Genomic DNA, 19,041 nt, shown 5'->3' with positions numbered 1-19,041 from the left:
CATCAAAACCGGGTGAAATCGTGGTCCCGCGGAAGTGGGTAGGAGAACTTGAATGGAAACCTCTCCGACCAGTTACACTTGTAAACCGTGACAGAAAAGCAAGCTACTAACACTGGTAATTTTAATAGCAGGCACATGTTCAATAACGCGTCCCTTAGAAATATGCTTTAGGTGAACGCGCTTTGTTAAAACCAAGCAGAAGATGGCTCAGAGCTCCAGAAGAGCTTGCTGCAGGGTGTGGAGCTGCCCCTGAACTCAAAAATGGGCCGTGGTGTTTCAGCGAGCGCGCTGAAGGACCTCATTGCAGATGTACGCGTCTGAAATGAGCCTTTCAGATACGCAGGTTAGACTGAATACTTGAAAAAAGGAGCCAAGGTGGTATTAGTTAGATGAATTTAATAGATTTTCTATTCCCTTCAAGGAACAAGGCTTTCTTTTTCAGCAGGTTTTGGTTTATCAGCCTAATCTGGGGAACACTTGCCTGATATGCTTCTCTACAGAACTCTAGGTATTTGCAGTTGGTTTGAATGGAGTTCATAATGTCTTTGCTCTGAGCTGTTTAATTTTTCTAATGAATAAACTTTAATTAGCAACAACAACAACAAAAAAAAATCAGTCGCATGGAATTTTTGCGGGTTTTTTGCTTTGCAAACTCCATATTGAATTTACATTTGATTACAAAAGACTAAAACCAATACTCTGATACTATTCCAGCATCTTTTCTTCTGTCCCATGGAGAACTGCTTATCAGAAGTTTTTATCAGCCTTATCTTACGCGATGATTACCAGGCACAGTGTTCAGTTTGCATATACAGCAATTTATTTCACCTTGTCTGCTCTGGTTAATAACCAAATATTTCCTAACTATTTATTTGCCACACCAGTCATTTCAGGTAGGTGTTCATTGCATTCGCTATTGGAAACAAAAATAAATCATATAGATAGGGTACAATATGCTCTCTTAAAATGATGCCTAAAACATTGAGACAACTAATGATATCTATTACTGACTAAAACCAGAGGTAAACTAATGAGGGGCATGGCATACCAGCTAGACATGCAACATAACAGCCAAGTAGCATCTGCCAATTTGACTTAATGGTACTTTTTTCCTTACATTAAGTAATCTAATAATATGGAATATAATCCGTGTTTAGGATGTAAAGTAACACTTCAGAAGTTCATATAGACCATTTTGATACAGCAGCAGAGAGAGCAAAGGCACTCAAAACACTGAATAACATCAGGAGTTGGGGACTGGAGTGTTTCCCAGCAGAGCTCTATTAAAAAAAAAAAAAAAAATTAATTTGATAAACCCATTCTTAAATAGTTCTCTTTGTTGCTATTATACAAGCATAGAGAAATCTTTTTCTATTAGCCCTGTCTATTATGTAGACACTACTGATGTCAAAAGGTCATGTGCCGCATTTATATCAACATGTGTTTTTCAGTGATAGTCAGAGTCAGAAGTATAAAGCACCTATGTGGTCCCACTTCTCTTCATTTTTGTTAAGATTATTTCATTTATTATGATGCACATTGTTCTCAAACATTCATCCAGTTGCAGGAAATTTCAGTTTTCAGACAGATTTCAGACATATTTCAGCTTTCTGCAACATTTATGGGCAAACACCAGTAGAAACTACAAAGAGGAAAAGTGCTTACCACTTGACTGCCGCCTGAATAAGGTGATTGCTGAAAACAAACAAACAAACAAATTTATAGAGGTGTTCCCAGCCAATGGTTTTGAACACAGTTCTTTCCTGTGATCAACAAGATTTTAATAGCTTAACCCACAGCATGGTTTTAAGTTGTTCAAGAGAAAGGTTGAACTAGTATTAATACAGAATGTCCTCTTCAGACCAAATCATCCCCAAATTTCTCAGACCACCACCCAGGTTCTTTGTTTACTAAGAAAAGAAGATTAAAGTGCTGTGATGAAAGTATTCTTACCGGTTTCCCAGAGTAAGTGCTTCCTGAGCCAGAGCCACCCTGTGAAATAATTATGAACCATTTAATTTTGTCGCACAAGGCAGCAGTGAACAGTGTCCAAAGAACACACAGCAATCTTGAAAATGCCCTGGATATCAGCGGGTCTGATAGTGATTTTGATTTTACCATTTTCACTGCACTTTCCCCCCCCCCCCTATTTTAATTGGATTGTCTCAAATAAGCATGGCTATGTCCTTTTTATTGGATGAAGAGTTTCAGAGGAATGGACCAAAGCAACGTGTCTTGTTTGAACTACAGAGTTGGAAACTGAAACAATTACCCTGATATTTAAATACTTCATTCTTATTAGAATGACCCAGGCATGTTCCTATGAATAAGTAACAGAGTATATCAAAACCTTGCTATGGGAGGAATAAACGGTGCCTCATCCTAAGGTTCAAGCTTGAACAAAATATTCAGATTATTATTGGTAATAATTTTTCTCATACATTTACCATTGTAACATAATTTAAAATTTTCACCCTCGTTGTTACCTATCTTAAAACCCAATATCCCCATTTCTAATTTGGTCGTGGAATACTGAAAGAAGAATATCCTTACTGGCTTTCCTTGATGACTGCCTCCTGAGGAAGAGGAACCCTGAAAAAAGATACCTGTTTTTGACTCTAAGTCTATTTATGCTTAAATATTCTTGCTATCTGGAATTAAAGACCGCAGAAGAATGAACACTGTTTTATCTAGTAATTCAAAAACCCCAGGCAAAACCTTATCTGAAATACAAATATTTAACACCTTTTTGTTGTGGTTGGACAATTTAACACAAAATTTTCAAGAAAAAAGAACTATTTTATAGTTGTGTTTAACATATGGAATGGAGAAAATAAAAAGGTCCAATTAAACAATAATTTGCCTGGTATCAGTCTATGGTTACGTTTGGAAAAATAAAAGACACTACCAACAAATGAAGGCAAAGGATAAGAGGCCTTTACTCTACAGCCCTTACTTAAAGAAAACTCTAATAAGAAAGGTAGTTGAAAAAAGTGAGTACAGAAAAATTAGATGTTCTGAAAGCATCTTATTCATTTTTCTGGTGAAGTGGCTCTGCTTATTTGAATGGCACTGCCAACAGGAAATGCTGTAAGCATTAAGTTTTAAAAAAATGCCATTGAATAGATAGATACAGAACATGTCTCACCTTTAGGATTCATGTATGAGAAAATGTAACATTTATGGCCACTTTTTGATTACAAGTACATATTTTTTATAAGAGATAAGCTAAAACATTTGTATCAACTGCCATTGAATGGCAAGAGTGAGGTCCAAATTACATAGTAAAAAGAGTAGTCTGAAATGGTAGAAAAATACACAGAGTTAAATGACAGCTATTATTTCTTTTGAAAAGAAAGTGTTTGCTTCAAAGCAAGACAGAAATACTTGAGACAAATACATACAGAATCAATGAAAAACTAAGATCTGAGGACAAAGCGTATGATTATTACAAATTTAAACAGAAATAGCTGTTCAGAAGTCCCTTACACACATACACAAATCAAAGGGCCTCATTCTGTGATTACTAGAAGTTCAGCTACATAGTAAAGGGCTGTCTCAGAACTGTGAAAATAAATACTGTGTTTGCATTTGTTGAGTATCTCGGATAGGTAAATCATTTGACGCTCTTTGCGTATAAAAGTAATTATCAGAAAACTGTCTAGTCCATAACTAACCAGATATAGGGTTTTTTAACAGGTGCATAAGAAGAGAGAAAGGTAAATTTGAATGTTTTGTACTTACTGGTTTACCATATTGTTTGCCTCCAGAAGGATTTGAGCCCTGTTATAAGTCAATCAAATTTGTATTAATTGAATGAAAAATCTTCTATCACTGTCTTGAGACAATCCCTGCAGTACTTAGGACAAGCTTATTTGGGTGTTCTTTGAACAAAAAAAGGTAAATTGGGTAGCTAAATTTTACGCTCTGTACTGCACATCACGACAATAACAATTTGAATCAGGAGAGCAGTGTTATGAAATACAGCCTGGCAACTATAGTATATTCAAAGGAATATTTTACACAGAGCAGTAACTCATCGTAAACAAATCTTGTATTCACCTCACTGAAACGATTTTGATCCATATTACCTTCACTGTTTAAAACTTAATAAAATGGCCAAATTAATGTGTGTGTCAGCATCAAGTAAGTGACGTGATCTAGAAAGTATGTTAGGAAAGAAAATATGTTAGAAGTGATGGGATGGAAAGAGAATACTCACCTGCCCACCATATTGGCTGCTTCCTGAGGGATAAGATCCCTATTAAAAAAAAAAAAATCACAGAAAATTAACATCGGTTTCATTTGGCAAGAAAAACAAAATGTAACATCACAGGACTGTGATGTTACTCCTCTAACATCACAGGAGACCTCAGTCATAATCTGGAAAGTATATTAGTCTAAAAAGATGCAGTGAAAGGCTTCTCACTTAATGCCTCTAAGTTCTTCAACAGCTGAAAGTAGTATATTGGGCAAACAGCCATGAAACACCTGCTGAAATTGTTCTGTTACATAAATAAATGGATCAAAAGTGTCTTACATGTGGCTCTATTCAAGAGGAAAAAAATCGACTTTAGTTGTGATTTTTGTACTATGTCAGGCATGTTCAGAGAGCATCATGTGAACTATTGTAAAAATGTTAACATTACAAAAAAGATAGTTTGGGGGAAAAAACTGATTTGCAGCTGTTAAGAATCCTCTCCTTTCTACATGAGATTATCTTTTTAATGGAATGATACTGAACTCCAATGCTTGCCAGTGGAGTAAAATCAAATAAACTTTTTTTAGTATGGTAGAGTGAGACACTGCAAACACAGTAATACTAATGAAAAATAAGCTTCATCTTATGAGTTAGTTATCCATTTCATCTGTCAGCTATTTGCACTAGTAGCATTTTTGAATCAGTGGCAGTCTGCACAATGTACACACTTAACAGGAAGAGTCTTGAGTTGAAGCTGAAGAGGAAAATAGTTTTATTGTGTGCAACACAACAGAATTTATACTTTGAAAGCAGTATCTATTGATTTATTATGTACCAAATTTTCCAAGTATTTAATGTAAATATAAAAAAGGTTAATTAAAATAATATTTTGAGATAAGAGGCATTCTAGGGTAAAACAACTAGAATTATGATCGATGGAATTTTTTTACATGGAAATTTGTTCGTGCTACTCAATTTCAAGTAGACTCCAGCTAGTCTACTTGATAGATAGTCTACTACAGATAGTCCCTGTTTTTAAATATTTATTAGGAGTAAAATGACCCTAAAAACCTGTCAGTATATGTACTGCATGTTATTTTTCATTTAATAAATTGCAAGCAGAAAGAAGATCTTGAAAACAAAGAAAATTTGCTTGCCTGTCCACCATACTGATTGCTCCCAGGATATGAACCCTGTAAAAAGAATGCAAATTTTTTATAAATAACTTTTTAATAGCATCAAAATTTTTAAATGGAAAAAAAAAATCCTGGACCTAATATAAACAATACTCATGACACTGATTACCTGGAAGAACTTTACACAGTTGCTAATGCAGTGGCTAATGACTAATTATCCACATATCATATTGGTGGTTTATGCAGTGAGATGAACCCTTTGAATGATTCTTCAGTAATTTTTTAAGGTAAGAAAGTTTATTTAACTACAAAGTAAAACCTTGGCTCTTGTGTGTAGGAGGATATAACTGAAATGTCAAGAGTGATTGACTAAAAGCCCCATGCACTCTCTGGAATTATTGTACCTATCTCTGTGACTAAACTGAACTCAATATTTAATGGGTTCTGGCAAATATGACAACTGAGCCAGGTTTATTCTTGAGGAAGGAATCTGTGTAAATGTTAGAGACAAACTGCCTACCTGTCCACCATGGTAGTTGGTTCCTGAGAAAGAGCCCTGCATTCAACAGAAACAGCAATGTTTACTCTGTATTAACTTCAATGTCACAGAGTTCATACTGCAATGATCAAGTCATTTACACTGCTTGCTATTATTCTGATTCATCTTGATTTATATCTCAAGTAATATATATGTATGTATATAAAATGTGTATATAAGTGAGTAATATTATTAAATAATTTCTATTTATAGAAATTCTAATTTAGATGTTGTTTTCAATGCTTTTGATTCTCAAAACTGGCATGTATACCATGAGTTATATACTTGGGCATCTTGTTTTACTTGATTACACACACCAATAAAGAGAAGTAGTAATCCAGGCAATTTTGACTGTACCAAAAAAACCCAGATAACTGAACCCTCCTTCAGAAGTAAATTAACTTTATATCAGCAAAACAGTGGGAGGGAATTTGTGTGTTTGGGTTTTTTTGGGGTTTTTTTTTTTTGGAATTTACAAAGAAATAGGAAATATACTAATTAGACAGAAAACTGGAAATAGCTTTAACTTTTCCAAATGTGTTTCTCTGCTCCATTCTGAAAGGATTTGGAGCCAAGATTTTAATCTAAGTTTCACTAGTTCAGTCATACTGTTAATAACTATCATATGAGTAAAGTCCAAAACCTAGCAGGTACACTATGAGATATTTAGGAAACAGATCCTTAAAAAGTCCCTAGCCTCTCTTACAAACTGAGTAGCTAATTTTGAATGCAGTACTATGGTTACAAGTCACTTAATATTTCTGCCTTAGCAGGTTCAAAATTGCTCATTTTAGCATAATGTGGAAAAAACTTTCATCATACATAGAACTTCACAGACAGAATTATTTCAAGAATGGTAGTTCCTCAGGAATTTTCCAGTATGAGTACATACTATGAAAAATATATAAAGACAATACTTACTGGACCTCCACCGGGGCACACACACCCACCCTGTACAAAACACAACCAAACTTACTTTCCTGGGACTATGTTTGGAATAGGCCTCTGAATTAGTAAATCAAACTCACATTCTGCTATTCTAAGAAAACTGACTATAGAGGACTGTTCATCCACTTATCCAGCTCTATTTAAAAAGGCAGTTTCTTTATCTCTCCCCTGTGCTTTTAGGCTAGCTGTGCACTTATTGATCAAATTTTTAAATCGAATCTTCTAAATTCTCTTTTAAATTTTACATTAAAAACCTACTCACAAAAGGATAAGTAAAATATTTTGAGTATTAATACAGATTTTTTTTTTCCTCTTGAGGAGGCCAGAGGATCAAGAAGCATTTGGACAATGCTCTTAGGCATGTGATGTCAATCTTGGGGTGTCCTGCACAGGGCCAGGAGTTGGACTCAATGATCCTGATGGATCCTTCCAGCTCAGGGTACTCTATGATCCTATGGATACATACAGTGCTCTTTAGGTGACTTCCAGTGGAGGCCTATCAGGTAACTTCTACTCTGATAAAACTTAGTAAGAGGTGGCCAGGCTTTCACTGGTCAGTGTCTCACTTTCCACATTGAGTCTGGATGAAATGTGTGAAGGGAAATAATTCTTGTGAAGTAAAGTTGCACAAAGCCAATTGTGAGTATATGACTAGCAGAACTGAACAATACAGAGAAAGAAAAGCATACCTGTCCACCAGACTGTCTGACTCCTGAAGAAAAGCCCTGGAAGAAATAAGTAACTTAATTACTCCTGTGTTACTCAGTAACATTGTCACTTGTTCTCTGTAGTTGTCAGTCTTTCAAATTGCTTGTATTTAAATATAACACAAAAAATTGGCTTCTTAAACCATGATATGTTGAAGAAACATTTCCATGCAGTGTCACAGGCCCCTCTATCTTTTGCTATTAATATGATCTGATACACCAGACAGACTTATACTTAGTAATCCTACTTCAGTCTGGCTTAAAGCTATTCTGTCTTAGAATGTTCCTTTTTTGCAAAAAATACCTGTTTTTCTGATGAACTGTGTACCCAAACTGCAAATACCATGAAAGTAGAAGTTTTGCCTGTCCACTACACTGACTGCTTCTCTGAGAAGCTTTACCCTAAAGAAATGAAAAAGCATTTATATATGTTGCACATTCTTTAACTTACGACCTGTAACAGAAAAACACGCTTTTATTTGTCTTCCTTGGATTTAAGTGCCACAGGGACATGAACATTTACTTTATAATCATACTGAAATCCACTGAAAGCCTTTACAGTGGCTGCTGTTTAAACAGAACAATGAAGTTTGAATCAAAGTCAGCTTCAGGCAGGTGTGAGTAGTGCTGCTGGCCTGGACTGTGTGCTCACAGCAGCCTTCTATGCTTTACTTATGTGAGTGGGCTGAGACAGCAGAAAGTCAGATATTTGCATATTCTGCCTAAACACCACTGTTTTGCTGTAAGAGAGTCCTTTTAAAATATTCTGATTTTCATTAAAAAAAAAAAAAAAAAAAAAAAAAAAAAAGTGAATAATGGAAAAAACAACCCATAAACAGAAAAACAATTGCCACCTGTCCTCCATAATGGCTGTCACCTGGGAAAGATAGACCTTGTAGCAAAGGTGCTATTTTTTTCTCAGATCAAAAAGCTTCTTTAAGAGCTTTTTAAAGAAACACTATTTTTTTTCCTCTGTTGCACAATGAAAAACTACAGGAAGATAAACACTCAGCCTATTGCTTTATGTGTCACTCCATACTAGAGGCTATATCTCCAGGCAGAACTAGGAACTCTGTCATCTTTCATTTCACGTGGGCATGAGGAGTCTTAGAAACTCCTCTCCTTCTCCCTTCTTCTTGTTTAACCCATACTGCTTTTCAGATATCAGTTCTGATACTGCATTTTGCTGAAAGAAAGGAGGTAGAGGAGGGATGAATCTGCTTCCAGCTACTCCTTACTGTTAGAGCTAAGAAACCTTGACAGCAACAGAGCAGGTCGGAGGGTAGAAAAAAGACAGAACTGCATTTAATACAACAGAAGCCGCAGAACTCCATAGTTTTTGTGTTGCTTCAAATCATATATCTTTAGATACCTATTAGTTATCAGATAAACAGAGTTTTCACAAAGTATTTTTTCAGTCAATATAAAAGTACCAAGTTTTGATGTAGAAATTGTGTATCAGAATAACAACTACACAGGAAGAGATTCTCACCTGTCCTCCATACTGGCTGCCTCCTGCAGAAGGTGAGCCCTGAACAAAAAAGAATTCAATGATCTCTATATCCATGTCATAGTACTCCTTTAAACCATGAAGGAATACCCAGTTTCCTTCACTCCAGAACTGTGAGTGGACTGAACCACTGTGCCAAAATGGGCAAGGCTCATCTGCATTTATGATGCAGAAATGATGGATCAGAAATTCCATCTTAAAAACTCTTCTGCAGCTTGGCATCACACACATTTATAGCCATTATATACCCAACAAGAAATTAGATTAAAAGTGGACAGAAACCCCCAAACCAAAGCCCAACCTCCTTAAAATGCCCTTTTACCCAGAGGGCTACCAAATCTCTTTGATAAACTAGTAAATACTCCAAGGGAAGAATATTCACCTGTCCACCATACTGGCTGCCTCCTGAGGAAGGTGAACCCTGAAAATAAACAAAAAATGGAAACTGAAACTTTTTTACACCTATAGACTCATAGAATCATTTTGTGAGACTTTAAAAATTATGGTTAGCTTCATAAAGTACTGATTTATTTCATAGAGACATGATATCTAGTCCTGCAAATTTCAGGAGTCAATTGAGTCAACAATGTATTTCACATTCTGTTTTTTCTTAATCTTAGATAATGATCTTCATCTGAACTTGTTTTATTTTTTAATTACAGTAGCATCAGTACACTGCAGAGAAAGATTTACTGAAAATATTTTAGATTAAATTAAAGCTAAGATAGACAGTCAGGTGGACAATAAATAAAATACAAAAATGGGGACTATTAATGCTTACTTGTCCACCATACTGGCTGCCTCCATAGGAAGATGACTCCTGAAAAAAATTAATAATTAGTTATTTCTGAATATCTAATTCGTGGAAAGAAGTGGCAAAGACATCTGTATTTTGTTATTTGAGTGTTATTTGTGTGAAATTAAGCCAGAATAAACTCCTGGTTTTTGTCTTCCTTGAATTCACAATATTACTACAGAGTATAGACCACTGTCAATTTTCTTGATATATTAAATTGAGATCCTTAATGTAAGTAAAGTATTTATTATATATATATATATAAAAATAGATAAAAAAGTAAGAGCTTACGTGTCCTCCATACTGGCTAGCTCCAGAGGAATATGAATCCTGTAAAGAACAGAAGATGAGTGAATTACCTGCAGTAGGATTTTCTTATATCAAAACATGACTCTGCTAGGACAACAGGAGCAAGAGAGCAAGATTAAGAGTGAAGACAGGTGAACAGGATTTTTTGAATGCTTTAATAACTAACTAGAATTCAAGTTGAGCAAAGTAAGTCAGGAAAATACCTGAGATCCTTTGCAAGGGTAGGAGGCAAAGACATAGTGCTTTGTTTGTGTGATGTGTTGGGAAGGTTAAAGTGGCATTCTTTCCAGTTCTTTCTCTGCTTATTTCTGGAGAATGGCATTTTTTTTATTCGGAAAGCTGAATGCTGGGCCAGAGCTAGGAGTAAAATGTTGGCTACCTAACAGGACTCTGAAAACCAACTAAGAAAAACTACTGAAATGTCATACAACAAGAGGCCCCTTTAAAGAGAGGGGATTGGATTTATTTTTCTTCATAATGGAATTAGTCCAATAGAAATATAAAATCATGCACTTTGATTTTTTCCTTTCCCAGAAACCTTTTTTGTGAGCTTCATTTTGCAGGTTTCCTGGAGCAAGGGCAGTATTTGCTAAAAAAGCCATTGTTACAATTTTTAGTCCATATCTAACTCAATGATGAATTTAATTTCTTTTTACCCAGTTCGCATATAAAGACTGAATTTAATTGAGTCAATGAATCAACAATCATTTTCAGAAGTGGCAAACTGGCTCTCCTTTTGGAAGGAATGCTTACTTGGCTGTTGTAGTGGCTGCCTCCAGAAGAAGAAGAGTCCTGCAGAAAAAAGCAAACACCAAACCCACCAGTTATTTTGTTCTGTAAGAAATATTTTGAAGCAAAACTTCTTGAAAGATAGCAGTACATAAAGGCTAACACTAAACTTTCTTGCCGTAAATGATCTAAGAAGAATCAATCACATAAATCCACGTCCTTGGGGGATTTTTTACATGATTCCAAGGAAGCAAATGGAATTGAATCCCAAAGTAAAAATTTGTACTGGTATCTACTTGTGTTTGTGACAATATTTTTCACTGTAAGACTTTGAATGAAAACTATTTCAAATGGAAAGAGAAACTGGGACCATTGCATGAATGTCTTGTGTGCATTTTTTAGTTACAATTAAAAAGAATGTCCTATGTGTATTTTTAGTTGTAACTAAAGGAGGTTATTTTCACAGGTGTATGACTTCTATTAGGTACTGTCTCTCTATCCTCCCTAGCCATTATATTGATAAAGCAAACAGAGGACACACTTAAAAGGTGATGAACGTTTCTTACATTTGCAGAGGAATCACTTCTGACTAAAGTAGGGGATCCGCCCTATAAAGGCAAAAAAGAAAAGAAAAATTAGCCTTTCTCCTTGGTCATGGACTAGAAATGAGACAAAACCTTAGAACATCTGTTCTATGACACATTACAAAGGAAGAATATCACAGACTGAAATTAATTGCATGTACACTTCACTTACTTTTATCAAATAAAGAGAGAAAATAGACTTTTTTTGGCCCAGAAGATCATAAATCATGAAGAATAATATTGTATCTACTCATTGTCTAAGAAATAATAGTATTACCCAAGGTGCAGGAATGTCCTTTACATGCTACATGTTGATGACCACATATCATTTGCTTTGGAAAGCAGGGATTACCCTATTTCGTAGTCCTTAAATAATTTCATATGGACTTAAAAGTACAAGTGAGAAGTTTAGGTTTTTGGTTTTGTTTATGTTTTAAATTTTGTAATCATTTGGGTTTGAAACAAATTTTTATGACTGGCACTTTTGTAGGCTTGATTTTATTTTAGCTTTCTTTCATGATCTTTTGTCAATGAATTCTGCTATTCAATGCAAACTTTTTGGGTTCTTTGAGAAGAGATACACATCTCTGTAAATACTGTATGGCAACTGACATCACTGCTCAGAAATGCAACTCACTGCTAATTTTGGAGCTTCCTGGCTTTTATCAGAAATAATGTGGCCAGCAAGCAGCACTAGAGAAGTGATTGTCCCCCTATACCAAGGGGAGACTGATGAGGCCTGGATGAGTCCTGTGTTCACTTTTGGGCCCCTCACTACGAGGTGGACATTGAGGTGTGGAATTGTGTCCAAAAACAGCAACGGAGCTGCTGAAGGGTCAGGAGTACAAGAGGAACAAGAGGAAATTGCCTCAAGCTGCTCCAGGGGAGACTTAGATTGTATTTCAGGAAACAATTTCTTCACTGAAAGGATTATCAAGCACTGGAGAGTTTTCTGGGGAAGGGGCTGAATCACCACACTCAGCAGTGGTATTTAAAAGACACCTACATGTGGCACTTAGGGACATGGTTTAGTGGTGACCTTGGCAATGCTGAGTTAATGGTTGGACTTGAGGCATTTTTCAACCTAAATGATTCAATGATTCTGTAATACTGAATCTTGGCATAATGAGAAGTAACTCCTACCATATTTGAACCATCTAAGTCACCAAAGGAACAGTGAGTGTAAACTTAAGGGTACATTCAAATAAGTAAGTTGCAAATAAATAGGATCGCTCATAATTCTCCAGTTCAATAGTTTAGTTAAAGAAAATGTATAAAGAACAAATACCACTTACAGAGCTTCCCCCAGAACAATCACATCCACCCTGTAAAGAATGCAGAAAGTATTTAAGATATCAAGATCACAGGACTGAAATGGATTCTAGTTACAACTCAAATTACTTCTACCATCCTAGGCATGCAAACCATAAAGCTACAGTTTAACTGCCCAACTTCTAGTACTGAGTCTACTTCATCCTGTTCAACTATTTCTGCACTTACTGCTCTGATGGGGAAACAAAATGCTAATTTTTTTATCTTCAAATTTTCTTACTTATAATTTTTACCTTGAAAACATTACTCATCAAAAGGATGAGGAAAAAATGTTCAGCAGTACCACAGAAAGCAATGTTTTTTCCTAAACAGGCCAGAGCACCTCGAGTACATGCAGTACTGTTTCATGTTACAGATGATACAGAAAACAGGTGATTCCTACTTTGATAAAACTAACTGAGAGGTGGCCAGGATTTCACCATTCAGTGTCTCGCTTTCTGCTTTCAATATGCATGGAATTCGTTTAGCACCAGAGCATGTACACGAGCTGAGATACATGTGCCAAACAGTTCCCACAGCCTACTCTGGCTTGCAGGATGTCCAAATGACCTGGCAAAAGAAAACAAGGTGCTGCTGAGGCTATGTGCAAAAAGGAGAGTGGTGAAGAAAAACAGTTCTTGTGAAGGAAAGATAAGAGAAGTAAATTTGAGTGCCTGACACCAGCCCAGCTGAAGACTGCATAGAAAGAAATTCATACCTGTCCACCAGACTGGCTGCCTCCTGAGGATGGTGAACCCTGTAAATGTTACATTCTCATTTAAATTTCTTTTCTTTTATATGTGTATTTAAATACGAAGTATTGTCTTTTACTCGTTTAACTATGCTTGAAAAGATCTGTTTGGTTGGGAATACAATTTTATCTATAGAAAGATTAATGAGGATAAAATGAAGCACAGAGTAGTCTGGAAATTTAGGTATTAAAAATTTGGTAATATTTTCTTGAAATATGTACATTAGGGGAAAAACCGTCACAATAAAAACACAGAAGAAAAATTTCCCACCTGCCCACCATACTGGCTGCTTCCAGATGAGGATGAGTCCTGAAAAAAAATAAAACCCACTTACTTTATGCTTAAAATACATAAATTAATACAAAATATTTATCACTTTCATTTTTCCTGGTGTTAAAACATCAGTTAAAACCTGATTTTTATGTTAGACTACTACGCTTGCATTTGGACTTTTACACAGAGATATATAAAGATGAATGAATCAATCTTGTTCACAGATTAAAAATTTCTGTAATACAATATAAGGCCTCAAACTTTTGTATGGCAGATACTTGAGGTCAAAATTACAAAGATTTAGTATTTACCTGACCACTGGAGTAGCTACCGCTTTGAGAAGATGACCCCTGCAAAAAGAAGGCCCAATTTATTTTTGTTTGAAATGGCTTCTGGAGAACAAGACTGCTATACACACAAAATTTTAAGGTTTTTTTTTAATTCAAACAATTTGGAATTTGATTTCATAAGACATGATGCCAGATGTCATGAGAAATCCCAGGAAATAAATAGTTTGGTGTTATTTACTCATTGGGATAATTTTAAAATAATACATCCATTTTTGAAGGGAACTGCAAATAATAAATAAAATAGATGCTTACATGTCCACCTGACTGGCTGCCTCCTGGGGAATAAAAATCCTGGAAAAATGTATTGAAATTACATGAAAAAAACAAACCCCAATAACTAGAAAGATCAGAGTGGAAGAAAAACACTCCTCCTTGCTTCTCCATATTCCTCTATTTCCTGTCATGGACTGTTCAAGAAAAAAAAAATCTTGTCTTTCTCTATAAAACAGCACACACCCTTTCATGACTATTGATAATTGCTCTTTTGGTGGGTGATATTCTCTAGGATACAACAGTGGAAAGAGTTATATCTCCAACAAAATAATTTCTCAGCCTGTGTCATTAGAATAAATACAATATGCGCCATGTAAGAATGATAGGAAAGTGGAAGCCTTCCTAAGTAAGTCACAGAGCACAACAAAGCAAAGGGTTGCACTTAATTCTAAGTGCTGGACAAATCACGGTATTGAAGCCCTTTGCAGTCAAGCAGTGGTTTAAAAAAGCACAGGGACCTGAACAAGTAAATAGTGCTACCACATTTGTGATGCGATTTTGAGATTCAAGAGAACACCTCAGCATCAGCTGGAATTTCTAGTAGTACTTCAACTCTTTAGCCATATCCTCATTCCCACTGTGCTTGAGGACTTTCTGTCCCACACTGGAACAGCCTCAGGGTTTCCACAGGAGATGTAATTGAGGGGCTGCAGTTGCCAACCTGGGGCTGGCACCTGGCAATACACAAAGGAAGGACTGCTTACCCGTTCACTCTGCCGGCTACCAGATGATGAGGAGGAATCCTAAAAAAATATCAGAACCCAGTTATTGCCATGGCAAATATTACTACTTCTTTATAAGCAAGGGTGGGAAGCAAAGGAAGGTACTGCTTGTGGGAAGGTTGAAGATGAAGGCTGTAGGATAAGCAGTGTACCAATTCTTTCTCTGCTCATTTCTGGAGAATGGCCTTTATTTTGAAAGCTGAATCCTAATAAAGTGAAATAAAGGAATGAGGTCTCATCTCAATCTATTTCCTCCAGAATGTTTCAGAGGAAAACATCAGCCTTTAAAAGCTTTCTTTGTATTTTAAGACCAAGATGTGGTAACATATGTTGTTACACTTTAGTTTATTTCAGAGGGCTTTTTGGGCCCTCTGTAGTATCATACTTCAGCTTTCTTGAACATCTATGAAAAGATTTGGTACAGAAACAGCATTGACACAGTAGACTTGTGATTAAAGTGCATAGCTGAATTTATAATTACTTACAGAAAGCAATTTCAATAAGGAGGACCCTGGAAAACACTTTAGAGTTGTCAAGTTTTATAAGCAGCTTCAGCAGAATTAATAGAAAATATATTTTAGTCAGGAGAAAAGGCATCTTCTAAAGAAAAGCAGACAGTTTTCACCACTCCACATGGAAACAGACCATTCCTATGCAATATATAGATGAAAGAAATAGAATTTTTATATGTGGCATTGGAAAAACAAATGAAGTGTAGTGTGAATTGTGGATGGAAAGAGGGAAGTAGTCATGTACTAATATTGAGTTTTGAGGGAAATTGTGAAATAAAAAGAGCTTTCTTTGTATTTCCTACTTCTAACAACCTATTCAAAAAATGTTTGATTGTTAGAAGTCAGAACTATGTAACTGTGATCTTAATTTGTGAAGTCCTTATCATGTGTAGCACAATCATGTGACACCAGATAAGGTAAAGGTCTGTGTAAGCACCTAGATACTTCAAAAGGAAGTGAATTACGATATTAATATTGTTGAGAAGAAACGCTTACACTATATTCAGTTTCACTACTTCCCATGGAAGGTGAATCCTGTAAAATAATGAAAAAAACATTTATTTTCATGTAAAAAGGACTTTTGCATGTTCTTAATTGTGAGGAGCATAAAATAGAAGAATAAAAATAACTAAGGACTAGGAATATCCGATTTTACCTAAACTAAGGAATATGAAAGAAAAGGAAAAATGTGTAACTTTACCTGTTGCTTAAGCAGAAGAGGCTGGGGAAAAAACCCTCCTTGCAAACATGCATTTTTATAAGGAAAAATATTTTCAATGAAGTTAATTTGCAAAGTTATCATTCTTTATATTAAAAAAATCCCATTATTTAAACTTCCAACAACTTCTGCATAAGTAAGGCGTGTAAAATAAATGCATGAAATATTTTCCTTTTGAATGAGCTAACATACGAATAATAAAATAGTTAAAGCATAGAGTAGGCACAGGGCACAGTTAAATATAGCTTACATAGTACCTCATCCTCTCTCCATTATGGAAACATTTTGAGTTGTTACAAAGATAAAGAGAAGCAAAAGTAAAAATGGCATTTTCATGGTCATTGTTACTTAAAAAAACTGAAACAGTACATATAAGAACTGATACAGCAAGTTTAAGCTTTTGATGTAAGAGACAAATAACATTTACCTGACCATAAGTCTCAGAACCACTATATGCGGAAGATCCACCCTGTCCAGAAAACATAGATAATTTTCATATTGCAAAAAGACTTTTTTTTTTTTTTTTTTTTTTTTTATGCTTCCTGTAGGGATCTTCTTCTGGCACATTTTAAAAATATGATTATTTATTTAGTTATCAGAACTTTTAAGAAACTCAGAGTTATGTCCCAGTAAAATACTAATGTTGCATATTTTTTAATTCAAATTCTAATTCCACTTTTGAAGAGACCTTCATCTTGCAGGTAGCTCAAAGCTAGCATTGTTGAGAAGAATAAGCCTTAAAGATTGGAGGCACCCCAACTTTTACTTACCTATAAACTTTCAGGCTACTCAGTTAAAAGTATGTACAAATTTATTCGTTCCTCAAAGAAAAGATCCCTTTCATTAGAATATAGTGAGAGCCAAGATACAGATATAGCTGTATATTTACTTCACCCAGGATATTGGCCCTCAGCAACATTTACACAAAGAGGAAAAAAAAGAGTATTTACCTGACCATAGGAATCACTGCTGCCATCATAATTAGAAGACCCTCCCTGCACAGAAAATAAGAAAAGCTGATTAATCGAATTCTCTCAAGAAAGTGTTTTCCATCTTTCAAGGACGGAATAGGAGTGAAAATAAAAGAAGTCTGTTATCTCTCCAAACAAGAAAGAGCACCTACCTGTCCATAAGATCCACCAGGATAAAAGTAAGGCCCTCCCTGCAGAGAAAGCACAGAAATTTACTGCTGTGTAGTTGCATGTTCTCTCAAAGCACACATTTAGGCTGCTCCTGTGCAGGCACAGTGACCAGAATATTTACCTGGTTACCAGAGTAAGAATTGTGGGAAGAACCTGGGCCACCCTGAAAGAAAAACACAGGCAGCTATTTTCTTGCAGATGAGAGTTTAAATACTTGCACATCTCGTTCTCACTTTACCCCTTCTCTCAAGTTTGAGATAATTTTTATGTGCCTAAGTAAAACTCAAGACCATTGTTGTTGAAGTGGAAGAAGTCTTCTTAGCAGCAATTTTCTTAGCCTGCTGAAACTTGAATTCTCTAAAGAAACTGCAGAGACCATTCTGTACAGTTCTCTGTACAGCTTCATACGACCAGGTTACATCAAGGTTAATTTAATTTTTTTTGCTCTAAGAGATAACAGTCAGGTCTGTGATTTTAGTTTGTCATAGCTAGCACCCACAATATTGGGAGTGAAGGAACCAGGAGGATGGGAGTCTGTATTATCCTGGTGTGGGAGGAAGAACTACTACCTGTCCATAGGATCCTCCAGGATAGAAGAAAGGCCCTCCCTGTGCAGAAGACAGAATGGGTTACTGGTTTATATCTGGCTACTCCTTCAGGGAAGGATTTAGATGGAGTTTCTGAATAGGGCACTTTATCTGAATGTTTACCTGGTTACCAGAATATGTGCTGTGTGAAGAACCTGGGGCTCCCTGAAATGAAAACACAGACTAGCTATTTTCTTGCAAACAGGATGGTAGAAATAGCAATGTATCTGAATCTCACTGTAGGCCAATACTGTTAAACAAGAAGGGACTTCTTATCCCTAATTTTTTAATTTGATGGAAGATCATTCCATGGAAGTTGTAGACACAATTTAGTCCTTTTCTTGGACAGATTTCATGCTGTAAGGTACACACAGCTTATACAATGATTAGGTGTTATGATAGGCTCAACGCTTGTGTGTTACATTTCACAGCAGCCACTACATTAGGAATATAGAATGAAAATAAAAGAAGTGTGTTGTCTCTACAGACAAAGAACACCTACCTGTCCATAAGAACCACCAGGATAAAAGTAAGGCCCTCCCTGCAGAGAAAGCACAGAAATTTACTGCTGTGTAGTTGCATGTTCTCTCAAAGCACACATTTAGGCTGCTCCTGTGCAGGCATATTGACCAGAATATTTACCTGGTTACCAGAGTAAGAACTGTGGGAAGAACCTGGGCCACCCTGAAAGAAAAACACAGGCAGCTATTTTCTTGCAGATGAGAGTTTAAATACTTGCACATCTCATTCTCACTTTACCCCTTCTCCCAAGTTTGAGATAATTTTTATGTGCCTAAGTAAAACTCAAGACCATTGTTGTTGAAGTGGAAGAAGTCTTCTTAGCAGCAATTTTCTTAGCCTGCTGAAACTTGAATTCTCTAAAGAAACTGCAGAGACCATTCTGTACAGTTCTCTGTACAGCTTCATACGACCAGGTTACATC

The 19,041-nt window shown here is 35.9% G+C and overlaps 1 protein-coding gene across 1 annotated transcript; it reads right to left on the bottom strand.

Annotated features, from left to right (window-relative positions):
- Nucleotides 1–636: 636 nt before the first annotated feature.
- On the bottom strand, nt 637–14,710 carry LOC136364607 (keratin, type I cytoskeletal 9-like). Its single transcript, XM_066324557.1, has 21 exons — nt 14,397–14,710; nt 14,106–14,144; nt 13,792–13,830; nt 13,488–13,526; nt 12,754–12,783; nt 11,441–11,482; nt 10,899–10,937; nt 10,128–10,166; nt 9,822–9,860; nt 9,423–9,461; nt 9,023–9,061; nt 7,513–7,548; nt 6,797–6,826; nt 5,858–5,893; nt 5,359–5,394; nt 4,223–4,261; nt 3,745–3,783; nt 2,554–2,592; nt 1,954–1,992; nt 1,666–1,695; nt 637–1,280 (listed from the first exon to the last, which is right to left on the bottom strand). Exons 1-21 carry the CDS (start codon nt 14,526–14,528, stop codon nt 1,182–1,184), a joined length of 939 nt encoding a protein of 312 aa, XP_066180654.1. The 5' UTR covers nt 14,529–14,710; the 3' UTR covers nt 637–1,181.
- Between the last annotated feature and the right edge of the window lie 4,331 nt (nt 14,711–19,041).

This window comes from Sylvia atricapilla, chromosome 9, assembly GCF_009819655.1.
Source record: "Sylvia atricapilla isolate bSylAtr1 chromosome 9, bSylAtr1.pri, whole genome shotgun sequence".
Classification (NCBI taxonomy): Eukaryota; Metazoa; Chordata; class Aves; order Passeriformes; family Sylviidae; genus Sylvia; species Sylvia atricapilla.
The sequence above is the reverse complement of the archived record's forward strand: the minus strand, read 5'-3'. Positions and strand labels throughout refer to the sequence as shown.